Below are 26,441 nucleotides of genomic sequence, written 5' to 3' on the forward strand. Positions count from 1 at the left end.
GAAACCAATTTGTCTTGCGAATAATGTTTACGGTAGTGTTAGCGCACCCCACACACACAGAAACACACACTGTCGGTTAAGCCATCACCAGAGACTCACTTGATATAAGTGTTGTACTCGATCTAGCTCAACACAGCGGTGTCAGTCCAATACTGAGCGCATTCGAAACAAGCCAACGAGACGAGGGTATCACTTTTATTTAGTTTACTTTATTAAAGACACGCAAATGACCAGTGTGCTGGTCATTATCTGCAGACGTGTTGCGTAAAAAAAAAAAAATACGCCGTTTTCTCCCAGCCCAGCCCATGTTGACTAACGACACGTATGGAGAATTAAGTTTTAAGTTAAGTTATTAAATAAATTCTTGACATTGGGTAGTAGTTTCTGCCACCGGGATAAGTCTATATCTAATATATAAAGTAGAATGTTAGGAATAAGTATATATGTATGCATGTCCCGCATAGAAATCAGAACCGTTTGACCAATCTTAGTGAAATTTGGCATCAACATTCCTTAGATAATAGCGGTGATCTTAGAATATGTTAGGTTGACCTGCAACAAGAGAGTTTACTATGTTTTGGTCAATGAGGCATTTTGACTTACACTTCAACTATAAAAACAGCCTATTATTATATAACAAAACAAAAACAGAACAAAAAGAAACCCATGAAAAGCTGGGTAATAACATAGGTAGTTGTCTATAAAAAGAAATTCTATCATTGAAATAGGTATGTTTTCAGTCAAATATAAACTTAAAAACGTATAAACTTGACATAAGTATAAAGTTGAAAATGAAAATTAATAAGACTAATAAAAATTTCTCTTTAAAATACATCCATAAATTTTTTATGAAATTCATCAATATTTATTATTTATTACATTATTTTACATTTATGTAGACTTTACTTGAAACTTCAAATCTTAAAATAAGAACATTATTTAAATCAATCTTGACTTATCGAGAGACTTATCCCGCAAATCAACATTGACAAGTTTGGTTGTTAAATACAAACAGGAACTTGCGTAAGGCTGGAAGGAGTCGATGTGCCAGAACCTCGGCACACCAGATTGAACGTCGAATCCCATAGCTAGCACTGATGATGACGAGGCGACCGCTTTATCTTTAGTAAATATTACGCCCTGTAAACGGTGGTCGATAGTTTATCCAAGAAAATTTAATTCCCTAAAAATTTAAATTAAAATAAAATCTACGCCAACCCACACGTCTTGGAGCATGCGACCTTACCCGATCGATAATACTTGGCGGCCATTGAGAAATCAATGCAGCATCGATCGTATCAAAACAACTATCTCTTTCTTGCGAATACAGTTCTCTCTCTCTCTCTCATTTCTCTCACCCGGTCTGACCTTGAGTACTGTTAGAAGATTCCAACGTGTCCGCAAACACTGGACAGTAAGTTGCTGTGCTGAAAGGAACCGAGAGTGCTGTGGGGAGTGGGTGGGGGGCCTGGCCTGACCGGGCAGAATGACATGCAGGCTTGGTCGTGTAGAGAGCGAACATTAAAGAAAGGGGAGAGAGGGGGGCGGAAACGAGAACCAGGAACAGAGTTGTGAAATCAATACTCCGTGAGCACTATTAGAGGGCTAAAAAACATTCATTCATAACTATTGATGCTAGCTCTCAGACCTCTGGAGTGAAGGGACATCCCTAAAGACGATAAGGAATTTACACTCAAGTTTTATCACCACTTTCTTGGGCTAGAAAAGGAACAAGTTTCTCTACAAACTTAAACCCAGAAAAAAAAAAAAATACCAAAAACGTGGATTCATTGCCGTCATGAGCCTCATCACAAATCAAAGAAACCGACTAGAAATTTGTGCTGGTTGGAAGTTGCAGTTGCTACTTGCAAACATTGAGCCGGATTTCAAAACACTTATTACATCTCAACCTCATCTAGCATTTAAAAAAAAATTGTAAACAAAAGTTATAATCTCAATAAACACTCCCTCAACCGAATGTGTTGCTTTTTTTTTTTTTGCTTTTTTTTTTTTTTACATTTGTGACTTATATACTATGTATTTTTGTAGCTTTTTGGCTTAGGTGTCCGTGGGCAAATTTTGACTATTTAAGAGGGTCCCGGAATCAAACAAGTTTGAGAACCTCGGATTTATATCACTTCGTACTGCATTTGGTGTAAGCGAGACCAATAGTTATAGAAGGCCTGAACACTGATCTGAGACGATTAGAAATCGCACAATTTCTTTAAAAAAGATAATTACATCTAATTCGAATGTGTATCCACGTAGTAATCTAGCCATACATGTTAATTAGAGACTTAAAATCTACTAAGCCATTGTTTTGTTTTTTTTGCTTGTTTGTCTTTCTGGCTGATTCAGACAGTCTGTACTCTATAGCACCAGGAAAAAAACGCTATTGTAGCAACAAGTTTATGTGTTTGTTTTACGTGTCACTGACTATTTGGTTTATTTCGGTCTCATGCACTGACCATGGCTCGGACTAAACCCTACATATTGAGACGTTAGGGGGAGAGTTTTATGAGAAGCTGTACATGGAAGAAGACCTTAACCGAGACTCTATTTGATCGAGCAATGATCTAAGATCTACTGACGCTACTTTGGGCCCAAGCATTCTTTAACATCTTCTTCTTTGAGGATCTTATTGTTAATTACCAAACTTTCATATAGCTCTTTGTCTATAATCGATCAAAGCGATAAATCATCTAATTTTTTTAAACTAGTCTGTCCGACAGCGTATGCCACAGAGCGCATTACTCAAAGAAGAATCTCAATATCTACTAGCAGGCTTTTAATGAAATAGCACAATTCAATCTTTACGATGGACCTCTAGCGTCTCAAAAATTGTAAAACACATTCAGAGTCACTGTCGTTACTCACCTAAAGACGCGGGCTCCTTCGGGCAGACGTTCAGTCGCCCCTGGCTCTCACCCTTCAGCTTATCCTCGTCCACAAACAGCTCCGTTCCTTCTTTGAACTGAGACTTCACTTTGTAGTAGTTATCCTCGTACTCGTGGGATACGGTGAAGTTATCCTGGGATAGGAGCGACTTCAGTTCTTTCACTTCGGCCTGGTCAAAGTCGTGAAAGTGGTGAGCTCTGACGCCGCCGTCGACGCTGTTGTCGCCCGGGTCAGGCGTCGATCGCTTAAAGGAGAAGGGGACTCCATAAGGCACCGTCGAGTTTGTTTCCCGGAAGTTCTCGCGACCGGGGGCTATAAGGGGTTGAGAGACGTTGGATTTTTCTTTCGGCATTCGATCCTTCATGCCAATGATAATGTTCTGTACGCGCCTGACATACAGGTCGTTCTGGTATTTCGTATACGCCTCGTCCGGCGTCATCGAACTCTCTCGCATCAGCTTCGCTAGCGCTTTCTCCAACTCGCGGACCTCCATCTGTGCCCTGGCCCGACCTCTAGCCTTGGGTGTAGGTTTCTGGAGAGCGGGCGGAACGCTCCTGCTCGTCGCAATCGGCTCGGGCATCGGTACCTCCCTTTCCACGTTTGAGCGAACCAGGCCCACTGCATTCTTGGCCCGGTGGCTGAAGACGATGATCTGAGCCACGGAGAGGAAGACGAGAAGGAAGCAGCCTCCGAATACGCATATCTCTGTGTAGGTCCGGTTTCTTTTAATTCTCATGTTCAAATGAGGTTATTCCCCCATTGGCCAGTGTCCGGCTGGGTGGAAAGCTCCGATTTTTCAGACTATCATTCTGTTTGTTTCTTATTGTCTGACCTCACTGAGCGAGACACAAAGAGTCAAGTTTAAAATCAAAAAGCGTAGATCTAGCGCAGTGATACAATAACGATTGCTCAGTTTATAGTGTCAGTAATGTGCATCCACAGAATTTCGTTAATTCTAGTGAAGTAATGAATGAAATGATTTCCACATCTATGTTTAAAAAATTACTTTAGAATATAAACTCGAAGTTTCATGCACACACGCCAACTTTAACCCCATGGGTGGGTAACATTAGTCTAGCACATTTTAACTCTTTCTCTCCGTAATTATTTACCACATTCTGGCGGAATCAACGCTGGTATCGTCAGTTAGGAGAGAAAGAGTTAAAATAATGATAACTATCAGATTACACAGCAATGAATGCACGCAAATGCAAAATTTTCAGTGCAGTTAAAACTAAAGCAAAAAGTGTGCAATGCTCTGGGCATTTCTCTCCCAACAAACAAACAAAAAGTTAAATTATTTATAGCACCAAAAAAAAAATGAAAGAGTAATTTAAAAGACAAATACCGATGGACAAGTCTCTAGGCCAAGCAATTAATAATCGATCGACATTCTAGACATTTTTTTGTTACACTATCAAGCCGATGTTTGGGGGCGGGGGAGAGTTTCAATGGCCATTGGAAACAAGAGTGGAATGTTGCTTTCTTTCTCTTGCGTGTTTCTCATTGGAAACAAAAGCACACAAAACATAGTTCGATCTCAAGTTATTTTGTCTCCATAGCAACCGAAAGAAAACAAAAAATAAAAATTCTCAGCAAAAAGGTTATGAAGAAGATAACAAAAAAATTTGCAAAGAGTTTTTCACCATTTGTTTTTTTTTTTTTTTTTTTTTGTTCTTGTTTTTTTATAATTATTTTAACTGCTAAATGTCAGGTTGGAACAATCGAAGGAGTTATACAATAAAAAAAAAATGGAGTGAAAATAAAAAGGTAATGACTTTGAATGTCAGTGAATTTGGTCTGTCACAGAAATAGGGGGGGGGGGAGAGAAAGGGAAGCTCGATAAACAAACGTGCAAATAAGCTAATAGTACCTGACGAGTGTTTTATAACAAGTATTGTGGAGATATTTAACAAGCTACATCTAAACGAGAATATGGCACTGTGACTCTCTCAAAGACGTTAAAATGATAGCGTTTTTCTGGCAGAAGTAGCTCTGCAATGATGAGCTAAATTAGACTGATACAACCTCCCAGCCTATGATGTCACTGGGGTATTTAAAAAAAAAAAGTGGTAAGGGAAAAAAAAAAGATAAAACATTGGTACTCCCTTTTTTTTTCTCTCAAACCAGAAACAGTGCAACATTTTTACATAGACACATCTGAATGGAGCTTGCCATATCCTTCCAACTTCCCACATTCGAGCTTCTTTTGACTCGCGCTTAGATACAAACAATGTCGCTATTGCATGAACTGAGAACCACTGAAATATATATGGAAACATACTAGAAAAACTTTCAGAACTGAATGTATCAAACATCTGAGAGTAGAACAGAAAGTTTTCACTTTAAGGCAGACGTCAAATACAATCTTTTGTTTGGTTGTACAAGTGAATAGATTACTGGTGGGCTTTTTATAACCCAAGCCAATACCGGTCACTGGTATTGACTGTACCGCATGCACTTTTGTCAGAGGGTCAAGACATAAACTAGAGAAAAGATAATTGCACAGCCCTGATTAACACAGCGACTGATAGTATATATCCAGGGCTAGAGGCTAGTTCATAATTCTTTGGGTACATCGATACTATTCAGAACCAGGATATGAGGCAAGTTTTATCACATCAGAACTATTCAGCACTGAAGAAAAGTTGAAAGATTTCTGATGAAACACAAAGAGACGCTTCTAAATTTTCATACTTCGAAAGCTCCTCTGCTTGTAATAGACCGCTGGATGCTTATCCTGCGACATCACATCTTCACGGTCAAAGAAAACTGGAAACCACCATAACAGAAATCTTAACGACTTATCATGCAAACAAACAAAAATAGCACATTTAGTGAATAGTAGGAGTTAAGTAAGTCCTTTCTTGCGATCTATAAGGCAGATGACGTAAAGTTCATCTGTTTTCTGCGGCCCACAGTTAACAAGGGTCTCGTGTGGCTAGCACAACGACCAACCACCTTTACTTAATTTAGAGAATAAGGAAAAACAAAACATTAAGTTAGATATATGACATTTAGCTCAGGACATAATACCCACTGGCTCAGATGTCAATGAAAACATTGACCTATAGTTCCAGCAAATAAAACATATCAAATGTCTTTGCACGAACTGCATCAATATTAAGCCAAACAAAGCTAAATCAATCTCAAATATTACTGGGTCACTTTGTTTGTGTTAGAAAAATAAAATAATAAAATACCCGTATATATCTATGCTACTCTGTTTTGTTTTTTCTAGATACATTAAAAATTTCCAACTTTTCCATTTCACCATGGATAATCTAACCTGCATTTTTTAACTACACGTCAGCATTACAATTATAAAAGTATTTAGTAATATATATAAAAAATAGATTGATATAAAGACTTAGATCTAGTAAAGTAGGCAGTAGAAGAACGGCACGTTGCTTTACCTTGGCGCAGATTGCAAAAGAGCTTACTTCTCAGTGGGAAAAAAAATCTGGCTAGATGAAGAACATGCCGTGCAGGATTTACCAATATTTATTTAATTTTTGGTAAATTTGCAAGCGAACTTAACCGTGGAATTAAAAGAAAAGGTACATTGGATAAAGTGCAAATAAAATATTCGGAAATGTAAACAAATGCTTTTCAAACGTCCCTTCACCAACGATCAAGCCTCCAGAAGGGCGACAGGGGAGAGTAGAATTACAACGCTGGATTATCGTTACTACAGTCCAGAACAAAATCAAGCCGTCGAATTCCATAAAAACCTAGCCTTCAATTTTTTAAAAAATCTAAAAGCATGAATAACCCATCTGCGGAACAAAGAATCTAATAAATGAAAAAAGCAGCTATTGAATTAAAAAAAACAAACAACAAACATCTATTTATAATAACCCTATCCATTAAATACGAGACCTATGTAATAAAAGAAAAAAAGACATTTAAATTGATGAATTATAGAATAAAAAGGATAGTGAACACATTTCTCACTGAAGAACAAAAAATGTATTTAATGAATGAAAACAGCACAAACTAATAAAGCAATCCTGAATAAAAACCCAACAACTTATTTGAAAACCTAAACAACTTATTGAAAACTACCGAATGAAAACTCAATTGTTGTTCTGCCTGCTCTTTACACTCAGTTTAAATAGCCTATTGTTCAGTATAACGTCGCTGAGCTGGGTTTTTTTTTTTCAACACGTATAAAAAATAATAATAGCATGTATCGCTTTTGGTTGGTGACGACACTTCAAAACTGGTGAACAGGATATGGGTATGATTGGAATCACGGTACAGACTAGACTTAGGGAAAGAAAAAAAAAAAGAAAGAAGCCAAAGCATTCATAAAGGTGATACGGGGACTTTCCATAGACAAGGATTTAAAACAGCTCTATATTTGATCTCACCTGAGAAAATATTGAAATTAGAGAGATGGGGGTGGGGGGGGGGGAGAAAGAACAAAAAAAAGAGGGAGAGAGAGTAGAAAGAGAGAGAGAGAGAGTAGAAATAGAGAGAAATAGAAGAGAATGAGAGAATAGAGAGAGAAAAAGGGAGAGAGCAAAAAAGAGAGAGAGAGAGAGAGAGAGGGAAAGAAAGAAAGAGAGGGGGAAAAAGAGAGGGGGAAAAAGAGAGAGGGGAAAGAGAGAGAGTTAAAGAAGGAGAAACAGGAGAGAGTGAAAGAAAAAAGATACAAAAAGAGAGGGAAAAAGAGAGAGAGAAAAAAAAGTAAGAGAGGGGAAAAGGGAAAGGGAAAGAAAGAGGTAAAAAGAGAAAGAGAGAAGGAAAGAGACGGAGAGAAGGAAAGAGACGGAAAGAATGAGAGTTCGGAAAAAAGAAAAGAGGGGGAGGTGAGATTAGCCCTCGACTATATTGTTTTCAAATAAAAGATCTCAAGACTTATTAGTTTCAAACCAGCTTTACACATTTCCACTACTATATCGCCTACACCCGTCAACCTCTCTTTCTGCTGAGCTGAGCTTCTTATACACAAAGCCATTAACAAACAAACATATATACGTCTATACGTGTGAGGCGGCATTACAGATTGCTGTACAGAAGAGAACATTGAGCAATCCCGAAATTCTAAATTCTAATATAAAAAATATTTCAATGAAAAAAAAAAGGATAATTGGTTTGCAAAAGAAAACAATGGGTCGAAAGGCTTTAGAGTTATTGAAATGCAACGTTTAACCACATCATCTGAGACTTGGGGTTTGTAGAGTCCTGATGTTAAGACAGCATCCTCGGGGGGGGGGGGGGCTCACAAAAACCTTCCTTCAGGGAACAGTACCAGGACAAAGATGAAGAGACAGAGAAAGCGATGGGAAGACAACATGAAAGAATGGACGGGCCTATCATTGAAAGCAATTCTATCCAAGGCAAAAGACATAGAGAGGACTGGAGAAAGACGTTCAACAGATCTTGTTTGGCGCCCCAACAGACTAGGAGATATGTAAAGGAAACAATAGGGCAAGAGACTGGCGTAATAAATATGCATCATTTTTCTAATTCAATATAGATGACTGGATCTACAGAGTCGCACTGATCTACACGATGATTTCAAACTCTTTTCGGCCTGCGGTAGCTGGCATACAGAGTACAGACACCAGTGTCATGGATCGGCTTAAAAATCGCCCAGTCCAATGAAGAAGAGCCTCTGCGGCGCTATTTTCGCAATGTGAGAAGAAGTTTCCAGGTACATGACAGCACTTTGTCACGAGTCGAACATGGACCGCGGGCCGTAGGCAGGGCATCACAAGTTTATTTACTTCACCATAACGTTGAAGATCTCATCTAGGGGAGATAAGAGCTAGACCTCACATTTTTGTGCCTCAACATAAGTCTAGTGAAGCCTATCTGGGAGTATTCTTTTCAAAACGGCTTACTTACAATGAATTTAAAAAAAAAAACAACTCAATAATTTTACACACCGAAATAACTTGTTTCTACAATGAAAACAAAAATCCATAATTCATACACAGATCTAGGTTAATAAACTGAGAATACAGTGCAAACGTAGTAAGACATCCTCAAGAAGTTAATCATAGAGTTTTCCAATAAAAAAACAGCCCAGTGGAAACAGCGCATGTTAGGTCTCTGTAGTAGCGCAACATTCGTGCAATGAAAATTGAAATGACTTCACATGATCCAGATTTCTCAAGAATTATGGCTGGGTTTTTTTTTAACTGCCAGCCGAACGAAATGATGTGGATGTGAGGTGGCATCGATTCGTCAAACTCTTTGACAAAAGCGGAGTCAGAAGGAGAAATCTCACATCCTAAAGCTATAAAACAATAGCTCTTCGTGTCACATTTTACAGTGAATCTTTAGCGCTGAGATTTATAGTCACTTGAAACGAACATGCAGCGTTAAAGTTGGGTCAGAGTGGATTTGTGTATACAGCGATACCACTACTACAGGGGCGGGCAAATTACGACCACCTACAGAAATCAGGTGTGCCCACAAGGTAGTCCTATAAAATGCAAATATATTAAAATAAATAATTGCAATATCTATCTAAATTGTTGAAACCTCTGATGTGTATCACTTATGATCGAGAGGTGAAAGAAACAAAACAACACGAAAATGTTTCTAATTGGCAATATTTGGAAACGTTCAAGTCTAGCCAGTATTTATTGAATGATAGGAAAAACTGTGTTGAAAGTGTTGAGTCAGCTTGGAACAAGATGGCAAGTGTAACAACTGATGAAGCCCGTGATTTGACAAAAATAGATTTTTTCTTTTTAAAGTTAAAGAACAATATCCCAACCGTAAACTCGATTATCAAACATATTGACCTATTAGCCTCGGTTATCACACTTATCACAGCAAGTTCAGTACCACAGTAGTATCCGCTGGCCCATCATGGCAAGGTTTGAGAAGAATATGAAATCTCAAGGAAGAAAATGTTAAGTTCCTTAAGGACTGTGACTTTATTACTAATATTTCTAATAAAGAGTGGAAGACAAGACTTCATGTTTTTTTTCATCGAGAAATGAAATGTATGTGCATGTTAAATCTTTTCAAAGTTATCCCATTTCTCCAGGAAAGAAAGTGAAAACGATTTTGTCATTTTCCTTTGCTGAAAGGTGAAACTATTTCTAGCGAAATAGTTAAAAAGTACAAGATTTATTTGGATTCCTTGATTGTGGAATTTAAAAGCAAATTTTAAGGCGTCAAGAACATTTTCAATAACCAGAGCTCACCATTTAGTGCAGAAGCTGATTCAGCTCTAGAGGACATATCTCAAAGCAAATTATGACATGAAAGAGAAGCTCAAGTTCTTCTGCGGGAGTTTTATTGAAACTAGAAGCTGTATTTCCAAACTAAAAAAAAACAACTTTGCAGCTATTTTTTTTTTTTTTTTCACTTTTTGGGTCCACAGACATCTTTGAACAAGCATTTTTCTTTTGTTTGAAAAAAAATAAGTGTAAGAAAAGGTCGATGCTGATTGACTGTAATTGGACAGCAGTCACAAAGACAAAAACCAGTAAGCTAGTTCCATAGTTCCGAACATTGTGCAAAAGTGTAAACAGTTAAATATTTTACATTTAATGCAACTGTACATTTGTGATGACAATAAGGGAATTAAAAGAAATATTCGTAAAATAAGATTCAGAAAATGCTAACTTGTTGTAATCCTCAATTCGGAGTGTAAAAAATGATATGTAAATATATTATTCAAATATAAATATGAAATAATAGACATTAAACACAGTCAGCTAGGTAATTTTTCTAACTTGCAAGTACATATTTAATATGCATATATGCGTCCCCCCATGCCGAAAATTTTATTTAATGCGGCCCTCGATAGAAAAAGGTGGCCCACCACTGCTCTACTATGAAGTGTAAAGCCAACTATTCTGCTGCCTACGTCAGGCAAACTCCCATCTCCGACTAACGAGTCATTCACATAAACCTACAACACAGGCGAAATATAGCCCGCGCCGAGATTAATAATAGCCGGGGTGAGGATGTTGATAGAGAATGGATGTTGATACAGTGTGAATGATGATAGAGTAGATCGTGGATGTTGAGAGTTTGAATGTTGAGAGTGAACCGGGGGAGGGGGATTTTAACAGGGAGGAGTATGGATGTTGATAACAGAGTGTGGATGCTGATTGCTGATGGAGTGTAGAAGTTGCTACAGCAGAGAATGGATGTTGATAAAAGTGTAGGTGTTAAAAGGGTAGAGTTTGGTTGTTGATAAAGTATGGATGTTGATAAAATGATGACGTTGATAGAGTATGGATATTGATTAGGTGTAGACGTTGGTAGAATGGATCAAGGATGTAGACAGAGGGTCTATGAGCAAGTATAAATTTTCAAGCATTCAGTCACAAAAGAGATATCATTTCATCATATAGATAAATGCATGTGCCACCCATGACCCCTTTAGGAATGCGCCTCGGAGAGGAATTAACAGAACCTGTGATTCATCCGAGACAGAAAGAACCACGGATAGATAGACAGACAGATAGATAAATAATAGATAGATTGATAGATAGATAGATAGATAGATAGATAGATAGATAGATAGATAGATAGATAGATAGATAGATAGATAGATAGATAGATAGATAGATAGATAGATAGATAGATAGATAGATAGATAGATAGATAGATAAAGAGACATCAAATTTTATAGCTATAGTCTTTCATTTCAATACATTTAACAAAAATGAACTATAGACCTACTAACTAGATTCTATTGTGACTGTAGGTCATTGCTACATAAAATACTGTCATTGTGATTCTCTATCGTCTTGTCTGTGTAATATAAGTTCAACGTTAAATGCGTGTCACTTACATACAATAAATCTAAAAGTCATGATACACACACTTTTCAAAACCAAGGCGTGAACTAAAGAAAAGAAAATGGCTATAAGCAATCAAGACTTGAGAACTCGTGTGTCATCATCGCTGTTATTAAATGTCATTAAATGTCAAGTTCGCAAGCAATTTATCCATCGCATTCCCTAAGGCTATCCTATTACAGTATTTTAACGTATTGCTTCCATCGTCAACACTGCGGTGGTTTATTTGAATTACCTTAGTTAGTTAAATATTTATATACAAAATCATGTGGGGGAAAAACATAAACAAAAATATAAATTAAGTCTGCGCAAACTTTTTTTTTTCTAATGGAAATTTCCGATTAGGTGTGATATTTTGATGTGAATCTGCCTGCTCGCGCCTTGTTAGTGTAAAAATGTTTGAGCTTTGAGAAACAGCAGGGTGTTCTTTTTAAAACTCAGACGTGTGCTCTCTTTCAGGTCCTGTTAATAGTACGATGATCCTGTTGTCCGTTGTAATTATTTATAAAAACTCGAACAGCATGTGGGCTTTTTTTTTCGTAGAAAGGGAAGGAAGTTGATACATGTATCACAAGAGTTATGCCCCTTTGTCCAAGTGAATGGTGTCCTTTATCTTAAACTGTAGCTGTTAACTCGAGTTGACGTCAAGCGCCAAGGTAAAGATTGCAGACCAAATCTAGTGTAGCTCATGATCTTATTAACATAATTAACAGGTTCTACTCTATTTATGAGACGAAAAGATAACTTTCACGTGTTTACCAAAGAGGTAGATAGGCAATTATCTTTCCCTGGACAGATTTACATAACTGTGCAATAAAATAACAGAAGTGAAGGATTCATTTTGATACGAAGATATTTGGAAAAAGGAGGGGGGGGGGGAGAAAACACGGCGCCATAATTTAAACTCCACTATAAATACAGCATGTAGAAACATAATTATGGGGATAAAGAAAAGCAAGACGTAGGAATGCCATTCGAAACTGACTTTCGATAAAGCTTTAAATTTGAAATAGGAAATTAAATAAAATGCGCAGAAGAAAAACATGCTAGGGGGGACATTTTCGTTGTGTTATATATTTGGAAGTTTAGTGTTTGGCACATTGGCCGGGCAATGTGAAGTTTAGTGTTTGGCACATTGGCCGGGCAATGTGAAGTTTAGTGTTTGGCACATTGGCCGGGCAATGTGAAGTTTAGTGTTTGGCACATTGGCCGGGCAATGTGAAGTTTAGTGTTTGGCACATTGGCCGGGCAACGTGAAGTTTATTGTTTGGCACATTGGCCGGGCAACGTGAAGTTTAGTGTTTGGCACATTGGCCGGGCAACGTGAAGTTTAGTGTTTGGCACATTGGCCGGGCAACGTGAAGTTTAGTGTTTGGCACATTGGCCGGGCAACGTGAAGTTTAGTGTTTGGCACATTGGCCGGGCAACGTGAAATTTAGTGTTAGGCACATTGGCCGGGCAACGTGAAGTTTAGTGTTTGGCACATTGGCCGGGCAACGTGAAGTTTAGTGTTTGGCACATTGGCCGGGCAACGTGAAGTTTAGTGTTTGGCACATTGGCCGGGCAACGTGAAGTTTAGTGTTTGGCACATTGGCCGGTCAACGTGAAGTTTAGTGTTTGGCACATTGGCCGGGCAACGTGAAGTTTAGTGTTTGGCACATTGGCCGGGCAACGTGAAGTTTAGTGTTTGGCACATTGGCCGGGCAACGTGAAGTTTAGTGTTTGGCACATTGGCCGGGCAACGTGAAGTTTAGTGTTTGGCACATTGGCCGGGCAACGTGAAATTTAGTGTTTGGCACATTGGCCGGGCAACGTGAAGTTTAGTGTTTGGCACATTGGCCGGGCAACGTGAAGTTTAGTGTTTGGCACATTGGCCGGGCAACGTGAAGTTTAGTGTTTGGCACATTGGCCGGGCAACGTGAAGTTTAGTGTTTGGCACATTGGCCGGGCAACGTGAAGTTTAGTGTTTGGCACATTGGCCGGGCAACGTGAAGTTTAGTGTTTGGCACATTGGCCGGGCAACGTGAAGTTTAGTGTTTGGCACATTGGCCGGGCAACGTGAAGTTTAGTGTTTGGCACATTGGCCGGGCAACGTGAAGTTTAGTGTTTGGCACATTGGCCGGGCAATGTGAAGTTTAGTGTTTGGCACATTGGCCGGGCAATGTGAAGTTTAGTGTTTGGCACATTGGCCGGGCAATGTGAAGTTTAGTGTTTGGCACATTGGCCGGGCAATGTGAAGTTTAGTGTTTGGCACATTGGCCGGGCAATGTGAAGTTTAGTGTTTGGCACATTGGCCGGGCAACGTGAAGCAATAATTGCCATATCACGACATGACCGGCTAGTTCGCTAATTAGCCGATTTTCGGCATATATATACTTTCGTTTATAGAGGCTAAAAATGCACATTGCAATTTTGTATGTTTATTCATGAATCGTGTCTGAGTGGTTCATGTTATTAAAGAAAAAGAGTTCGGTCGGTCGTTACATCGTTGCTACATTACTTTCATTAATCAAAACAAGACAATGACCTGAATAGCCCTTGTCCATGGGCAGATAACACAAGCTCTCTTTGTAATAGTGTTGTGCTTTTTTTTTTTTCTTCTTCCAACTATAGTCTAAATAGCTATCTACGAGTTAATAGGAAGTCAGAAATGTGCTATCTTGGACCACGAAGGTGGGAGCTATATAACATCTACATAAAATCTAAAAGAGAACAAAACAATAAGGTATCATGAAAATGTCTAGCTTTTGGACGAAACGAAACAATCAATACCAACACATTTGATCAAAGGAGAAATGAAAGTCAAACATAATTTGATGAAACAATGGTTATACAATAAATTATTCGGGACTCAAAAGCACATAAAGCTACGTAACTATCTTTGTAGTGACGATACATAAATATCCTTGTTGTCAAGATATAAATATCCTTGTAGTGAAGGTATGATTTATTTATTTATTTTTTGTGAAGGTATAAAGACATTCACGCTGAATGCAAAGTTCATTAAGTCTAGCCCGATACTTAACATGCAACAGCAACATGCGGCAATCGATGGTGTAGGATGCTCTTCGTAATAGAAGTTTTTGATCCATTAAGCGTCGGGAGATTCAAATCTTTGCTTCATAATTAGCCATGCCTAAAGCGTGGCTCATGGGGGTGGCTGATTGCTCCGTCCCATGTCGCTTGAAGGGGGGGGGGGGAGGAGGAGGCACTTCATCTTTAATGAGAGGGGAAACACGGACGTTAAGAGAGATATTGACTAGCAGTCGATCAAAACAAGTGGCGACGATCCATCATATCACGTGTATTAAGATACGAGTGCTCTTACATGTCTTACACACAGGTCTTACATGTCTTACACACAGGTCTTACATGTCTTACACACAGGTCTTACATGTCTTACACACAGGTCTTACATGTCTTACACACAGGTCTTACATGTCTTACACACAAGTCTTACATTATTACGTGTCTTACAGGTCTTAAGTGTCAAACGTGGCTTAGGTGTCTTACATGTCTTAGATGTCTTACGTGTCTTAGATGTCTTACGTGTCTTAGATGTCTTACGTGTCTTAGATGCCTTAGATGTCTGTGTGTACCAGTCAGACAGAATGAATTGATACAAGCTTACAAAAAACCAATTGGTTTACGCCTTTAAGCTGTTTCACTATAAAATGCAGAAAGAACAAAAATAGAGAAATGGGGAGAAAGGGGTTGGGGGGGGGGGAGGACTCTAAAGAAAAACGTGAAAATCCAATGAAAAGAGGCAGAGTGACAAAATAAACAATGTCAATGACGTGTCATCGTGTAATCACGCAGTCGACAATAGAAAGCTCGTAAATACGTTCGAATCCCCTACACCGAATACACACAAAAAAAAAATTTAAGAAAATTCCCGAAGTATTTAACATCACTTTACACTCTTAGACAGCCCTCTCCTCCCAGTAATACAAAATGTAGATTGTACTTAAAAAGCAGTTCATCACTTTTGTGCAGGATGAACAATGCCAAACATCTCCAACGTCAAGAGGCTTCACATACAGTATTGCACCATGTCAAGGGTTACAAATAGCAAGGGTTCATTATACACAATCAATATCCACTTCATGGTTCGTTTGAAGCGATGAATTTATAATGCATCGGAGATTCCTCCCTATAATCGTATGTACCGTAATCGATAGGTGCGTTGCTTTCAGCGGTTCTCAATCAACTGTCTTACAGATTAAATCAAAATGCGAGCTTAGTACAAAATGAATGTACAAAATACAACATGGTCTCTTTCATAATAGTGTAATTTCATTATGTTATTGGCAGTAAGCTGCTCTCTGCTAAAACTTAAACACTTAAATATTGTTGTTGTTTTTAAATTTTAAGAACATCTTAAGTTGTTTTTTGTACTAGCCACAAGACACCCTCGTTAACCTTAGGCCACAGAAACAGATGGCCAACAAACAGATGGCCTTTAGGTCTGAAATGGGAACTTATACTAGTCAAAAGGTATCGCATCAAGTCGTGAACCACGGTAAAACAAAAGTGTATGAGAGATATGTAGAAATGGGGGGGGGGTGAATATAAAACAAAACAAAAGAAAAGGGGAGGGGAGGCAGGAGGAAACTTTTGAAACAAATAGACACAATAAACAATGTCAAATAAGCTATAATGAAAGATATCAACTAAATAAATATGACATTGTTGTTAGTCTCTATATGAGGATTATGTTATCATCAGTGCTAAAAAGGGATACGAATTATGTGCATGTTAAAATGCATAAGCTTGTCAATGTTTCCGGTATTCTGTACACCAGATACACCAAATATAAATCTATTTAAAGATTTGCCTCCATTATGAAAATCTCCCAATATATATGAGAAGCGTGGTCGAGAGGCTAGGGACGATTGAACTAGCTTGGCTAGCTATGAAGGGGGCTCAAGGTTCGACACCCGACTCGAGCTGAGTTGTGTTTACTAAGCGCCTAAAGGCAGCATGGAAAACTACTCCTAGATACCCCCTTCCCCCACTGGTCCAGAGATGAGATTGGACCAAAGCGCTCTCAGCATGCTATAAGCATGAAAGTAGCGCTATATAAAAGCTATAATTATTATTATATACGTTAAGAACACAGTGAAAATAAAACACATAATAAGCAATATCCTTAAGAAATATATTTTAAAAAAGGGAACTAAAGAACGTTTGAGATAATATGAAGATGTGGGCGGCCCCCTGAGTACTTTTGTTCACCCGCCCCCCCACCTCTTTCCCATCACCGGCCAAACAATCGTGTAGGAATACACGCAAGGCTAATTCACACATCAATAAGCCACATCGCCTGTTAGAAGCCCCCCCCCCCATCTTACGCGTCCACTCACTACACACGTTTTTCTCGCCTCTTCCTCAACCTACATTGTTGGGCTGGAATCCTGGAATGCTCAACAATCTCCTACTACTGAACAGATGTTTTCAATTTGATTTGTGTGTGTGTGCTTTTTCATTATGTCTTTCCTTCTGTTGAATTTAAATTCGACCGCATTGAGCAATGTGGCTCAACAACACACACACAATCTACTCTTTTCTAAGATGCTAACCATTTTATATTGTTCTTCTTCAAATCTGATTTAACCCAATCCAGTCTAGCCATCCCAAGAACAGGCTTCTAAGATCCAGCAGCATGTAAATAAAAGAGTCTTCGCATTCAGCTGAAGAATTCAAGAGTCGTTGCTGTTGTTTTATCCGTCCGGGTAAAGGAAAACGTGGCTATTAATTTTGAGTGTAAAATCGTATTTGTTTTTAATATAGGTATGGATAATTCTATTTAAATACAATCATAAAGTGTGCTGTTTACGAAAAAGACTGATTTGTTTAAGGGGCTTAATATCAAGAATGATACCAGAAGGATGACCCGCGCCATACCAATTAACAAACGCGTCCCTGACTAAACATTGAACACAGTTGATTCGGCCTGCTATGATCCATTCCAGCTATTCCATCAGCCATGAAGAACATACATTATTTGAGATTCGGCCTGCTATGATCCATTCCAGCTACTCCATCAGCCATGAAGAACATACATTATTTGAGATTCGGCCTGCTATGATCCATTCCAGCTACTCCATCAGCCACGAAGAACATACATTATTTGAGATTCTCTGTCCAGCAGACAAGTTCCGTGACAGATGATATTAAATGTCTCAGGTCAAGGTCACTAAATTGAACCTCCTTTTTGCCAACTCAATTTAAAAAAAAAAAAAAAAAAAAAAAAGAATTGACCTATACATGTCTCAATGCCTGGTAGTTCACCTTCGCATCAAATACACTTCTGTTGTATCACAGCTAGACAGTTGCCCCCCCCCCTTTTTTTTCGCTTTAAATAATTAAATAATTAAATAATTGGCAAGTCATTGAGTGGTAGTCCTATGCTTCATATGGAAATTTATTTTCAGTTACAAACGGAGGGGCGTAGATTATTATTATTCTTATGACTCTGCATTGATAAAAATGCACGCACACACACACACACAAACTTAACCTTAAAAAAAAAAAAACACTTCCTTTAGTTTATACACCGGATACACCTATAAAGCTAGCTATTTAATGTCTCCGCCATGTATGAAAATCTCCAATAAACAGTATCTAGCTTTGCTTCGTAAGATAAAACAAAAAGTACAATAAAAAAAACAAAAACTATTTTCTGTTATAGACCAAAACTAACATTCTAACGAGATACGTGGTGTAAAAGGTGTTTATATGGCCAGCACAACGACCAACCGCCGTTACTTTTACACACACACACACAAAATCCCCTTTAGCGCTGCGTGAGATCTGAGCTTTGGTTTATTATTAGCAACGAATAAAAGATTTAAGCAGCGAGTACCTACGGAGTTTGTAATACAATCCAGACATAATCAAGGTTACAAAGACAGTTTGTGTGGAAACACAAACTCAAAATCGACCCCCGAAGTGGTTCACCCTGGCAAGAAAAAAGGCAGGTTTCAATATTTTCAGAAAGAATATCGTAATGAAATTCTATCAAAGGCAAATGACAGAGAAAAATGGAGAAAGAAGGTTGATAGATCCTGTGCGGTGCCCCAAAGGTCCAGCAGACCATGGGATAGGTGAAAGTGAATGTGATGTTAGATGTGAACCTGTCCTAATTGATGTCTTGAAATGAGTATCTAAGTGTTTTGTAAATGGTCAATCTCTTATTCAAAGCCTCAAGAAAAAAACATCTCCGTAAAAAAAATTCTTTTGACGTTGTGTCCCATAGTGGTACTCGCGATAATATGAAAAACTACTTATTAATTGTTGTTTGAAATTATGTCTAACTTATTTGCATAGTTAATAGATTTTTTCTTAAAAAAAAAAAAGTTTACATTTTTTTTTTGTAAATGTAGTATTTAGTATGACAGAACTTACATAACTTGATAATACAATTGTAAAAAAAAAATAAAAAATGTAAAACCATTTGCACAACAGTGTTTAAAAAATGGTAAATACTTACCTCCCTTACTAAAAATAGTGAGTAGTTGTAAAAATAGTGTATTTTTATGAAAAAACTGCTTGCATAATTGATTTAAAAAATTAGATTTTTCTCTTTCAGAAAATACAAAAGTACCCGTTGCATCAAAACTTTGAATGATCTAAAATATCATGATGTCCGATTTTCATTTTCTCTTCTAGTTTCTGAGATCTAAACGGGACGGACGGACAGACAGTCCACACTAAACCAATAACGTCTTTTCCCCTTTCGGGGGCGCTAAAAAAAACAACATAAGAAGCTGAAAATAAAAATACCCGCACCCTTTCCCAGAAGATAACTTTCTTAACTGGTAGAGTCATATACTCCACAAGATCTACTGGTCCACATTAACACACTAACGCGTTCATATATGAACTATCAATGTCCATCTATCTTGTGTTCATATGAACTATTAATGTCCATTTATCATGTGTTCATATGAATTATTAATGTCCATTTATCATGTGTTCATATGAACTATTGATGTCCATTTATCATGTGTTCATATGAATTATTAATGTCCATTTATCATGTGTTTATATGAACTATGTCCACCCTAACGTTTGTACTGTTGAACTATTTCTGGAGGGGAACAAAAATAGGCGCATCAATCAAGGCGCCAGTGTACTAATTAGTTGACCACATGTTCTCTACGTCGCAGTGACACGTGACATGTGCGTCCTCTATTTGAATCTATGTTAAAAGGTACGCGCCTGTGTGTGTGTGGGGGGGGGGGGGGGAGGGGAAACGGACTGAGGCAACATGTGCATTCAGCACCAGGGATAGGGTTAACCAAGTAGTGTTATAAAAGATTACGATGGTTGAATTATAACTTTATAGAGAGAGAAGGGCGAGGGGGCAAATAATGTGTGCCATTAAAACACTCCAATCACTTTCGAATTTGACTGCTAAAACTTTGGCAATAAAGAAAACTTCAAGAACTAATGTGTATGCAAACAGAACGTGGCGAGAAGAACAAATGTGTTTTAATGTACAACTAACTTACTCGAAAGTCTACTTAACAGAACGAATGGTCCATATTCAAACTACAGTTGCATAACGGCGTTCATTAGTCCACCACGGAGGAGGTTCATTGCTTCAGACTAAATCCTGTTTTTTTTTTCTTTTTATTCTTAACAAGGCACCCACTGGCAGTACAGCTGAAAACCTACAGTAGCATGATTGTTAACTTTGACTACAATCCCGTTCATCATCAGCTTTAAACAATGCAACATGCTATCTTAATACTTCTGAGTTTTCGAGAGTTCAAATCAAAGAATTATGAGAAAAAACTAGAATTATGTGAATTCTGAGAATTCTCATAAAAAAAAAATTACCATCAACTTATTTTTCTCTTCTCTCTGGCATACACTCTCTCACCCCCCTCCCTTTTTTCCCCACTCCCTCTCTCTCTCTCTCTTTCTTTTTATTAGTAGAGTCTATAGAAACAAAATAAAAGGAAAACTGACATCTGCAATGACAGAATTGTATTTATGGGAATCAATAACGAGATTGAGATAGCGTTTCCAGGAGTCTGCCAGTGCCAGACAATCAAATAATAAATATCAAACGTCTCAACTCTCAACGAATGTACAATGGGACATAACTATTTCTAGTGAAGACAAAGTCAGGTGTGAATGTATAATAACTCGATATATGGAGTCTCTCTAAAATCTAAAACCGTTTGCATATATGTGTTGAAATATGGTGAATTGCTATCTACCTTACTAAAAAGCCTCCCGTGTTTGTTACTATTAATAGTGAATAGTTGTAAAGTTGGTGTATTTTTATGAAAAAAAAAACTGATTTTAAATTTTTCGCTTTCAGGAAAGAAAAAAGTAGCTGTTGCATCAGAACTGTGAAAGGCCTAAAATATCATGATGTCGGATTTTCAATATCTTTTCTAGTTTACGAGATCTAAACGGGACGGACGGACAGACCACAGAAAACTAATAGCGCCTATTCCCATTTCGGGGGCAGCTAAAAAACAGATTTAAACGAGATAAGATTTTACGAACAGAACCAGATGAATTTCAAAAATGGGAATCCAGGAAACATCAGTTCGGAAGTCAAATGCTTTACCACTCGGCAGCCACACCCGTAAAGAAACTAGAACAGACGCAAAATAGAGCTGTGATTTATTTGTAATAAATGAATATTTGACTAAAGCAAAAAAAAGAAAAAACACTAAATTTGGAGATGATCGGGACAGAAGACTTAAACATAAAACACTGAGCCATAACTTGCAAATACATGCGCAAAAAAAAAAAAAAGAAAGCTAATAAAGATACTCAGACACAAAAATAAAAGCACGTTTGTTATTCCATATGCTAGGACCAACTCCTACAAGTGCTCCTTCTTCCCTAGAGCCATTAGAGCACGGAACGGGTTGCCTGAATCAGCCAGTACAAGGAATGACTTATTAGAGTTTAAAAGCGAGGCTTAAGTCTCTAATGAATATGAACGACTAGATTAGCGCAAACAAATGAGTTTGACGGAATAATCTTAATTTTTTTTTAAGCCCCTCTGTACCTTAAAAGACAGGAATCAGCAGTAGAAACAAATGTTCAATTTTAACATTTTAAATCAAAGAGTTAAAATACACTGGGGAAAAAAAGGGTGGGGGGCGGCTTGCATGTAATTTCTAAGTTGGATTCGCCAAACATATCAGTGACAAACTCTTTCATTTTCATTATCATATCAAAATTATAATTAAAATATTGCTACAAAAAATATATAAATGTTCCAGCATCCACACCCCTCCCAACCACACACAAATAAAGTTAAAATGTTAGTGTTTAATCTTATGAGATTACACAGACGTTACTTCACAAGAGAACATAATTACGCCTAAACATTTCATGAGTCAATCTAGTCATGCATGGTAATCGGTGATCTAATTTCTAGTTCTGGACATCTAGATTAGATCTAGACTAGGTCTAGCTCTATATCTAGCTCTATTACATACGCATTTCGTAAATTATACTCCAGGGATCTACTCACTTATGGACATGCAGTCTAGTTATAAATATACGAGAGATCTAGAATCTAGATCTATTAGAGAAGCGTCACATCCGCCAGTTTACTAAAGCTACAGTTGTTTCAATTATTCGTCACACAAATATAAAGTTTCTAGATTCCAGAATAATCTAATGAGACCTATCTCTAGAACTAGACTTAAAATCTATATCTACTCATCTAGATCTATCGATATATAGATATCTAGATCATCGACGATGCATACTCCGCCTGCTTTGTTTACTAGAAGTAGATTTATAAACATTGTAGTATATACAACAAGATGGGTTATAATCCAATGGGAAATAAAATACACACGAACTCGTATTCACTTGTTTCACAGAAAACATCACATCAATCCTTCACAGCAGACAATTCAAAATGAAATATTTATTGCACTCTCGAATCCATAACAACACGCTCAGTCAAGCGAAAACACCACAGTGGCCTAGAGAGTCTAGGCCAATCCACAAATTAACGGTCTGAGAGTAAGCTCTCCAGATAAAAACACACACCAGCGCGCGCGTACATCTCCGGACGTCTGCGCTTGGCTTTCGATAGGTTTAACACACAACATGTGAGGGCGAAAAGAAAAAAAAAAAAAACGAAGGCGTTTCAAGGTTACAGCCTAGAACAAGCCGCTCGATGGCGACAAAACCACAGCAATTACAGTAATTATGACAGAGAGGATGCCGTTGCTGATAACTCCGAGAACATTTTAATCCCCAGGAATTCAATACTTGAAGCAGGAATCGCCAAAGTCGTGCGGGTGAGTAATGCGACACAGGCACGAGAGGAAAATAAAAGCACAATGCAAGGGAGGATAACTCACACTGCTTTCACAACATGTTCTGAACCAGTTCCGTATTTCCCCCCCCCCCCCCCCCCTTTTTGCAGACACCGCTTCTTTCCCCTTTGGAATGGCGCTGACCTAATACCGTAGTCATGGCGATAATTCAACACGTTTTCTCTCCACTCCTATTTTAAATGACCCGCGGTGCCCTGTTATAAAGCTAACTGAAAAGATAAATAGAGTGACAACAAGTGGGTCGAGCTTGAAAAGCTTCCCAAGATTTCGTAGAATTGATTTCTATCCGAGAACTAGATTCTATATATAGATTCCTAGAAGAATAGCTTGCCGCGGCTTCTGTTACTTGAATCACAAATCGTTACAGACTTTTTCAATGCGCGTAACGTGGAGATCACAGTGTAAACAGGAAATTAAAAATAAAAGTCAATGAATGTTTGAATAAAAGGAATGTTAAAAAAGGTTTCTGTAATAATAAGAGTAGTTCGAGCTCATATAGTTGTTAGTTAAAAAAAGTGAAAAAAAAAGAAACTATTAAATTGGCCTATTTGCAGAATGTACACCTGGAGAGGAAATTTTACACACTAATTGTTTGCTTTGAAAAAGTAAAAAAATAGTGGGCCTAATTAGGTAGAGATCCGGAGTATATTTGTGACTGACTTGTCGAGTTATTAGAAACATTACGGTACTACTTTCGGCTATTCCCCTCTTGATAAATCCATCTCTCTCTCTCTCTCTCTCTCTCTCTCTCTCGCCAAGTTGTCTGGCAGTATTCAAGCTAAGATCAAGAGTTTCACAAACGTTATGTTCACTTTCAGTTTTAGGTTGATTGTCTTGCCTGGTAATGACGTCACTGATGACCCCGTTTGTTTGTGGTGGTTGTCCGTTGCTGTTGCAAAGTAGTGTACACGTCACTCTACTGAATGTGCGCGCGCTTCCAACACATAGAGCAAGCAATTAGCAAGAAAATGTTCTCTTCCGGTTTTATGCAGTTTTAATTACAAAGTTAATGTTAGCAAACACACACACAAATAGACAGATATATAAATAGATTAGGTAGATGGGAAGAAAAGATGACAGACAGACGGAAGGACGGACAGACAGATTTTAAAAAAGACATAAAGACGAAAGGACGGACAGGCAGACATATAGATAGATAGATAGATAGATAGATAGATAGATAGATAGATAGATAGATAGATAGATAGATAGATAGAAAGACAGACAGACAGACAGACAGATATCTAGATAGATAGATAGATAGATAGATAGATAGATAGATAGATAGATAGATAGATAGATAGATAGATAGATAGATAGACAGACAGACAGACTGACAGACAAATATATATATATATATATATATATATATATATATATATAGATAGATAGATAGATAGATAGATAGATAGATAGATAGAGAGATAGATAGAGAGATAGATAGATAGATAGATACAAGTAGAGTCTAGATCTTGATAGGAAAATATATTGAAACAAGGTTACAAAGACAGTTTGTGTGGAAACACAAACTCAAAATCGGCCCCGAAGTGGTCCAACTAGAATCTTCACCAGGATTCGAACACGGGACTTTCGGTTCCAAGTGCTTTACCCCTCAGCCACAGCATCTCCATATATTCATTTAGCGTACACTTATATTTTTTTTTTATAATAATTATTAACCTTATCCATACATTCAAATTAATAACTTTACGTATAATAAAGAGAAACTAAAAAAGACTTATTCTTCTAACAAAATTAGATAAATTGGCAACAAGAAAAAAAATAGATATATAACTTAAATAACCTAGACTTTGGTTTATTTCAAATTAATACGTGACTATTTCAAATTGATACGTGGCACTTATAAATAAAACGAAGTTTGTATTAAAAATCTTTTTTTTTTAAAACAACATTTGAATCAATATTCTATTCAATGAGTTAGTTAATAAATTGGAAAATATATTTTATAATGATCCATTAACACTTTTATAATTGTGACCTTAGATGCAAATTTTTGTACCAATGCGCGAATCTATGAATGAAGCTTGAGTTATTAATGAAGAAGTCCATGAGCTTTTTTAAAAAGTTACCTCCCCTGAAGTGTTTCATTGAAAAGTGGTGTAATTTTTTTGAAAAATCTGCTTGCATATATAATTGTAAAAATTAGATGGTTCACTTTCGGAAAAGAGAAAAGTAGCCGTTGCATCAGAACTTTGAATGATCTAAACTATCTTGATGTCCAATTTTCATTTTTCTCATCTAGTTTCTGAGATCTAAACGGGACGGACTGACGGACAGACAGACAGGCCACACAAAACTAATAGCGACTTTTCCCCTTTCGTTGGCCGCTTAAAATACATTTTTTTTAAAAAAGCAAATAACAGTGCCATCAGTTTGATCCGAGATAGGGTGTGGGAGAAATAACGCATACAAACGCATACAAACTTTTTACCAGACAGAGAGTTGAGTTGAAATAAGATTGTAATAAAAAAGTTTATGGCATTTTTTTCCCAACTTCTGATTTGTCTAGTTAGTGTCTTTAGAGACATGTCATCCTTTAGGGCGTGACATATTTATTATAAAGTTCAAACCCTGGCCTATTAAGTCAACACGTAGAGTTGTTCGTTCAACAAACGAGGGTTTCTTCTTGTTGATCAGACATAAGAACAAGAAAATAGTTTTTTAAAATACTTAAAAAAACAAAACAAAGCTTATATTAAGCGAATCAATTAGTTTGGATCAGTCATGTCATTGAATTTGTAAAAGATCTAGACTCTAGACCAGTGATGCCCAAAATACGGCCCTCGGGCCAGATCCGGCTCGCGACGTCGTTCCATCCGGCCCGCCGAAACGTCAGCACAGAGCTTAGAAAATCTTCCCCCTTCCGAAAATAAAAGATGAAAATGTATTTTTCCCTATGTTAGGACAGTCACGCTTTCATAGATAGATTGGTACCATGACCTTTTAAACTTCAATTTGAAATCTTCCTGGAAAAGTGAACGACCTTTACTTTTTTTTTTAGGAACATGATAGTGAGTCAACATATTTGTTTGATAAGATACTGTGGATGTTTTTAGAGAAACAGGCATATCTGGTACCGCTTAACTCTTGGTATTTACGGTATAAGCAGCAATATTGCAATAATAGAGGAGTTAATAGCTATAAGGAGGATGCATGGGACCATCACGCAAAGACCTGTTCAAAAAGGTTTCAACCATCATAAAGGATATTTTTCTTGGGAGAAAGTTATGAGAGTGACTACTGATGGCGCCAGAAGTATCTTATCTTATATAATACAGACGTTACTTCAAAAAAGAAGATGATTACGTCCTACGCGTCATGCATTTAGTCATGCATATTAACCAATGACTTAAATTAAAAGTATGGTTGGATTCCACTGTGGACTGGAAGCAAGAGT

At 37.6% G+C, this 26,441-nt stretch overlaps 1 protein-coding gene across 12 annotated transcripts in view; it reads right to left on the minus strand.

Annotated features, from left to right (window-relative positions):
• Positions 1-26,441, minus strand: part of LOC106063880 (beta-1,4-N-acetylgalactosaminyltransferase bre-4-like) — a 139,715-nt gene that overhangs the window by 20,363 nt on the left and 92,911 nt on the right. Inside the window, exons 1-2 of one of the 12 annotated variants that reach the window (XM_056032513.1) lie at positions 22,886-23,086; positions 2,878-3,853 (exon numbers count right to left, since the gene is read on the minus strand). The exons of 3 other annotated variants lie outside the window; for them this stretch is intronic. In XM_056032513.1, coding sequence (XP_055888488.1) covers positions 2,878-3,634 — 757 coding nt within the window. In that variant the 5' untranslated portion in view covers positions 3,635-3,853; positions 22,886-23,086. Of the gene's footprint in view, positions 1-2,877; positions 4,536-11,919; positions 11,939-22,200; positions 22,376-22,441; positions 22,840-22,885; positions 23,087-26,441 lie in introns of those variants that run through there. 8 more of the 12 variants (XM_056032514.1, XM_056032507.1, XM_056032508.1 and 5 more) reach the window with 8 other exon arrangements.

The sequence above is a fragment of the Biomphalaria glabrata genome, chromosome 6 (assembly GCF_947242115.1).
Source record: "Biomphalaria glabrata chromosome 6, xgBioGlab47.1, whole genome shotgun sequence".
NCBI lineage: Eukaryota > Metazoa > Mollusca > Gastropoda > Planorbidae > Biomphalaria > Biomphalaria glabrata.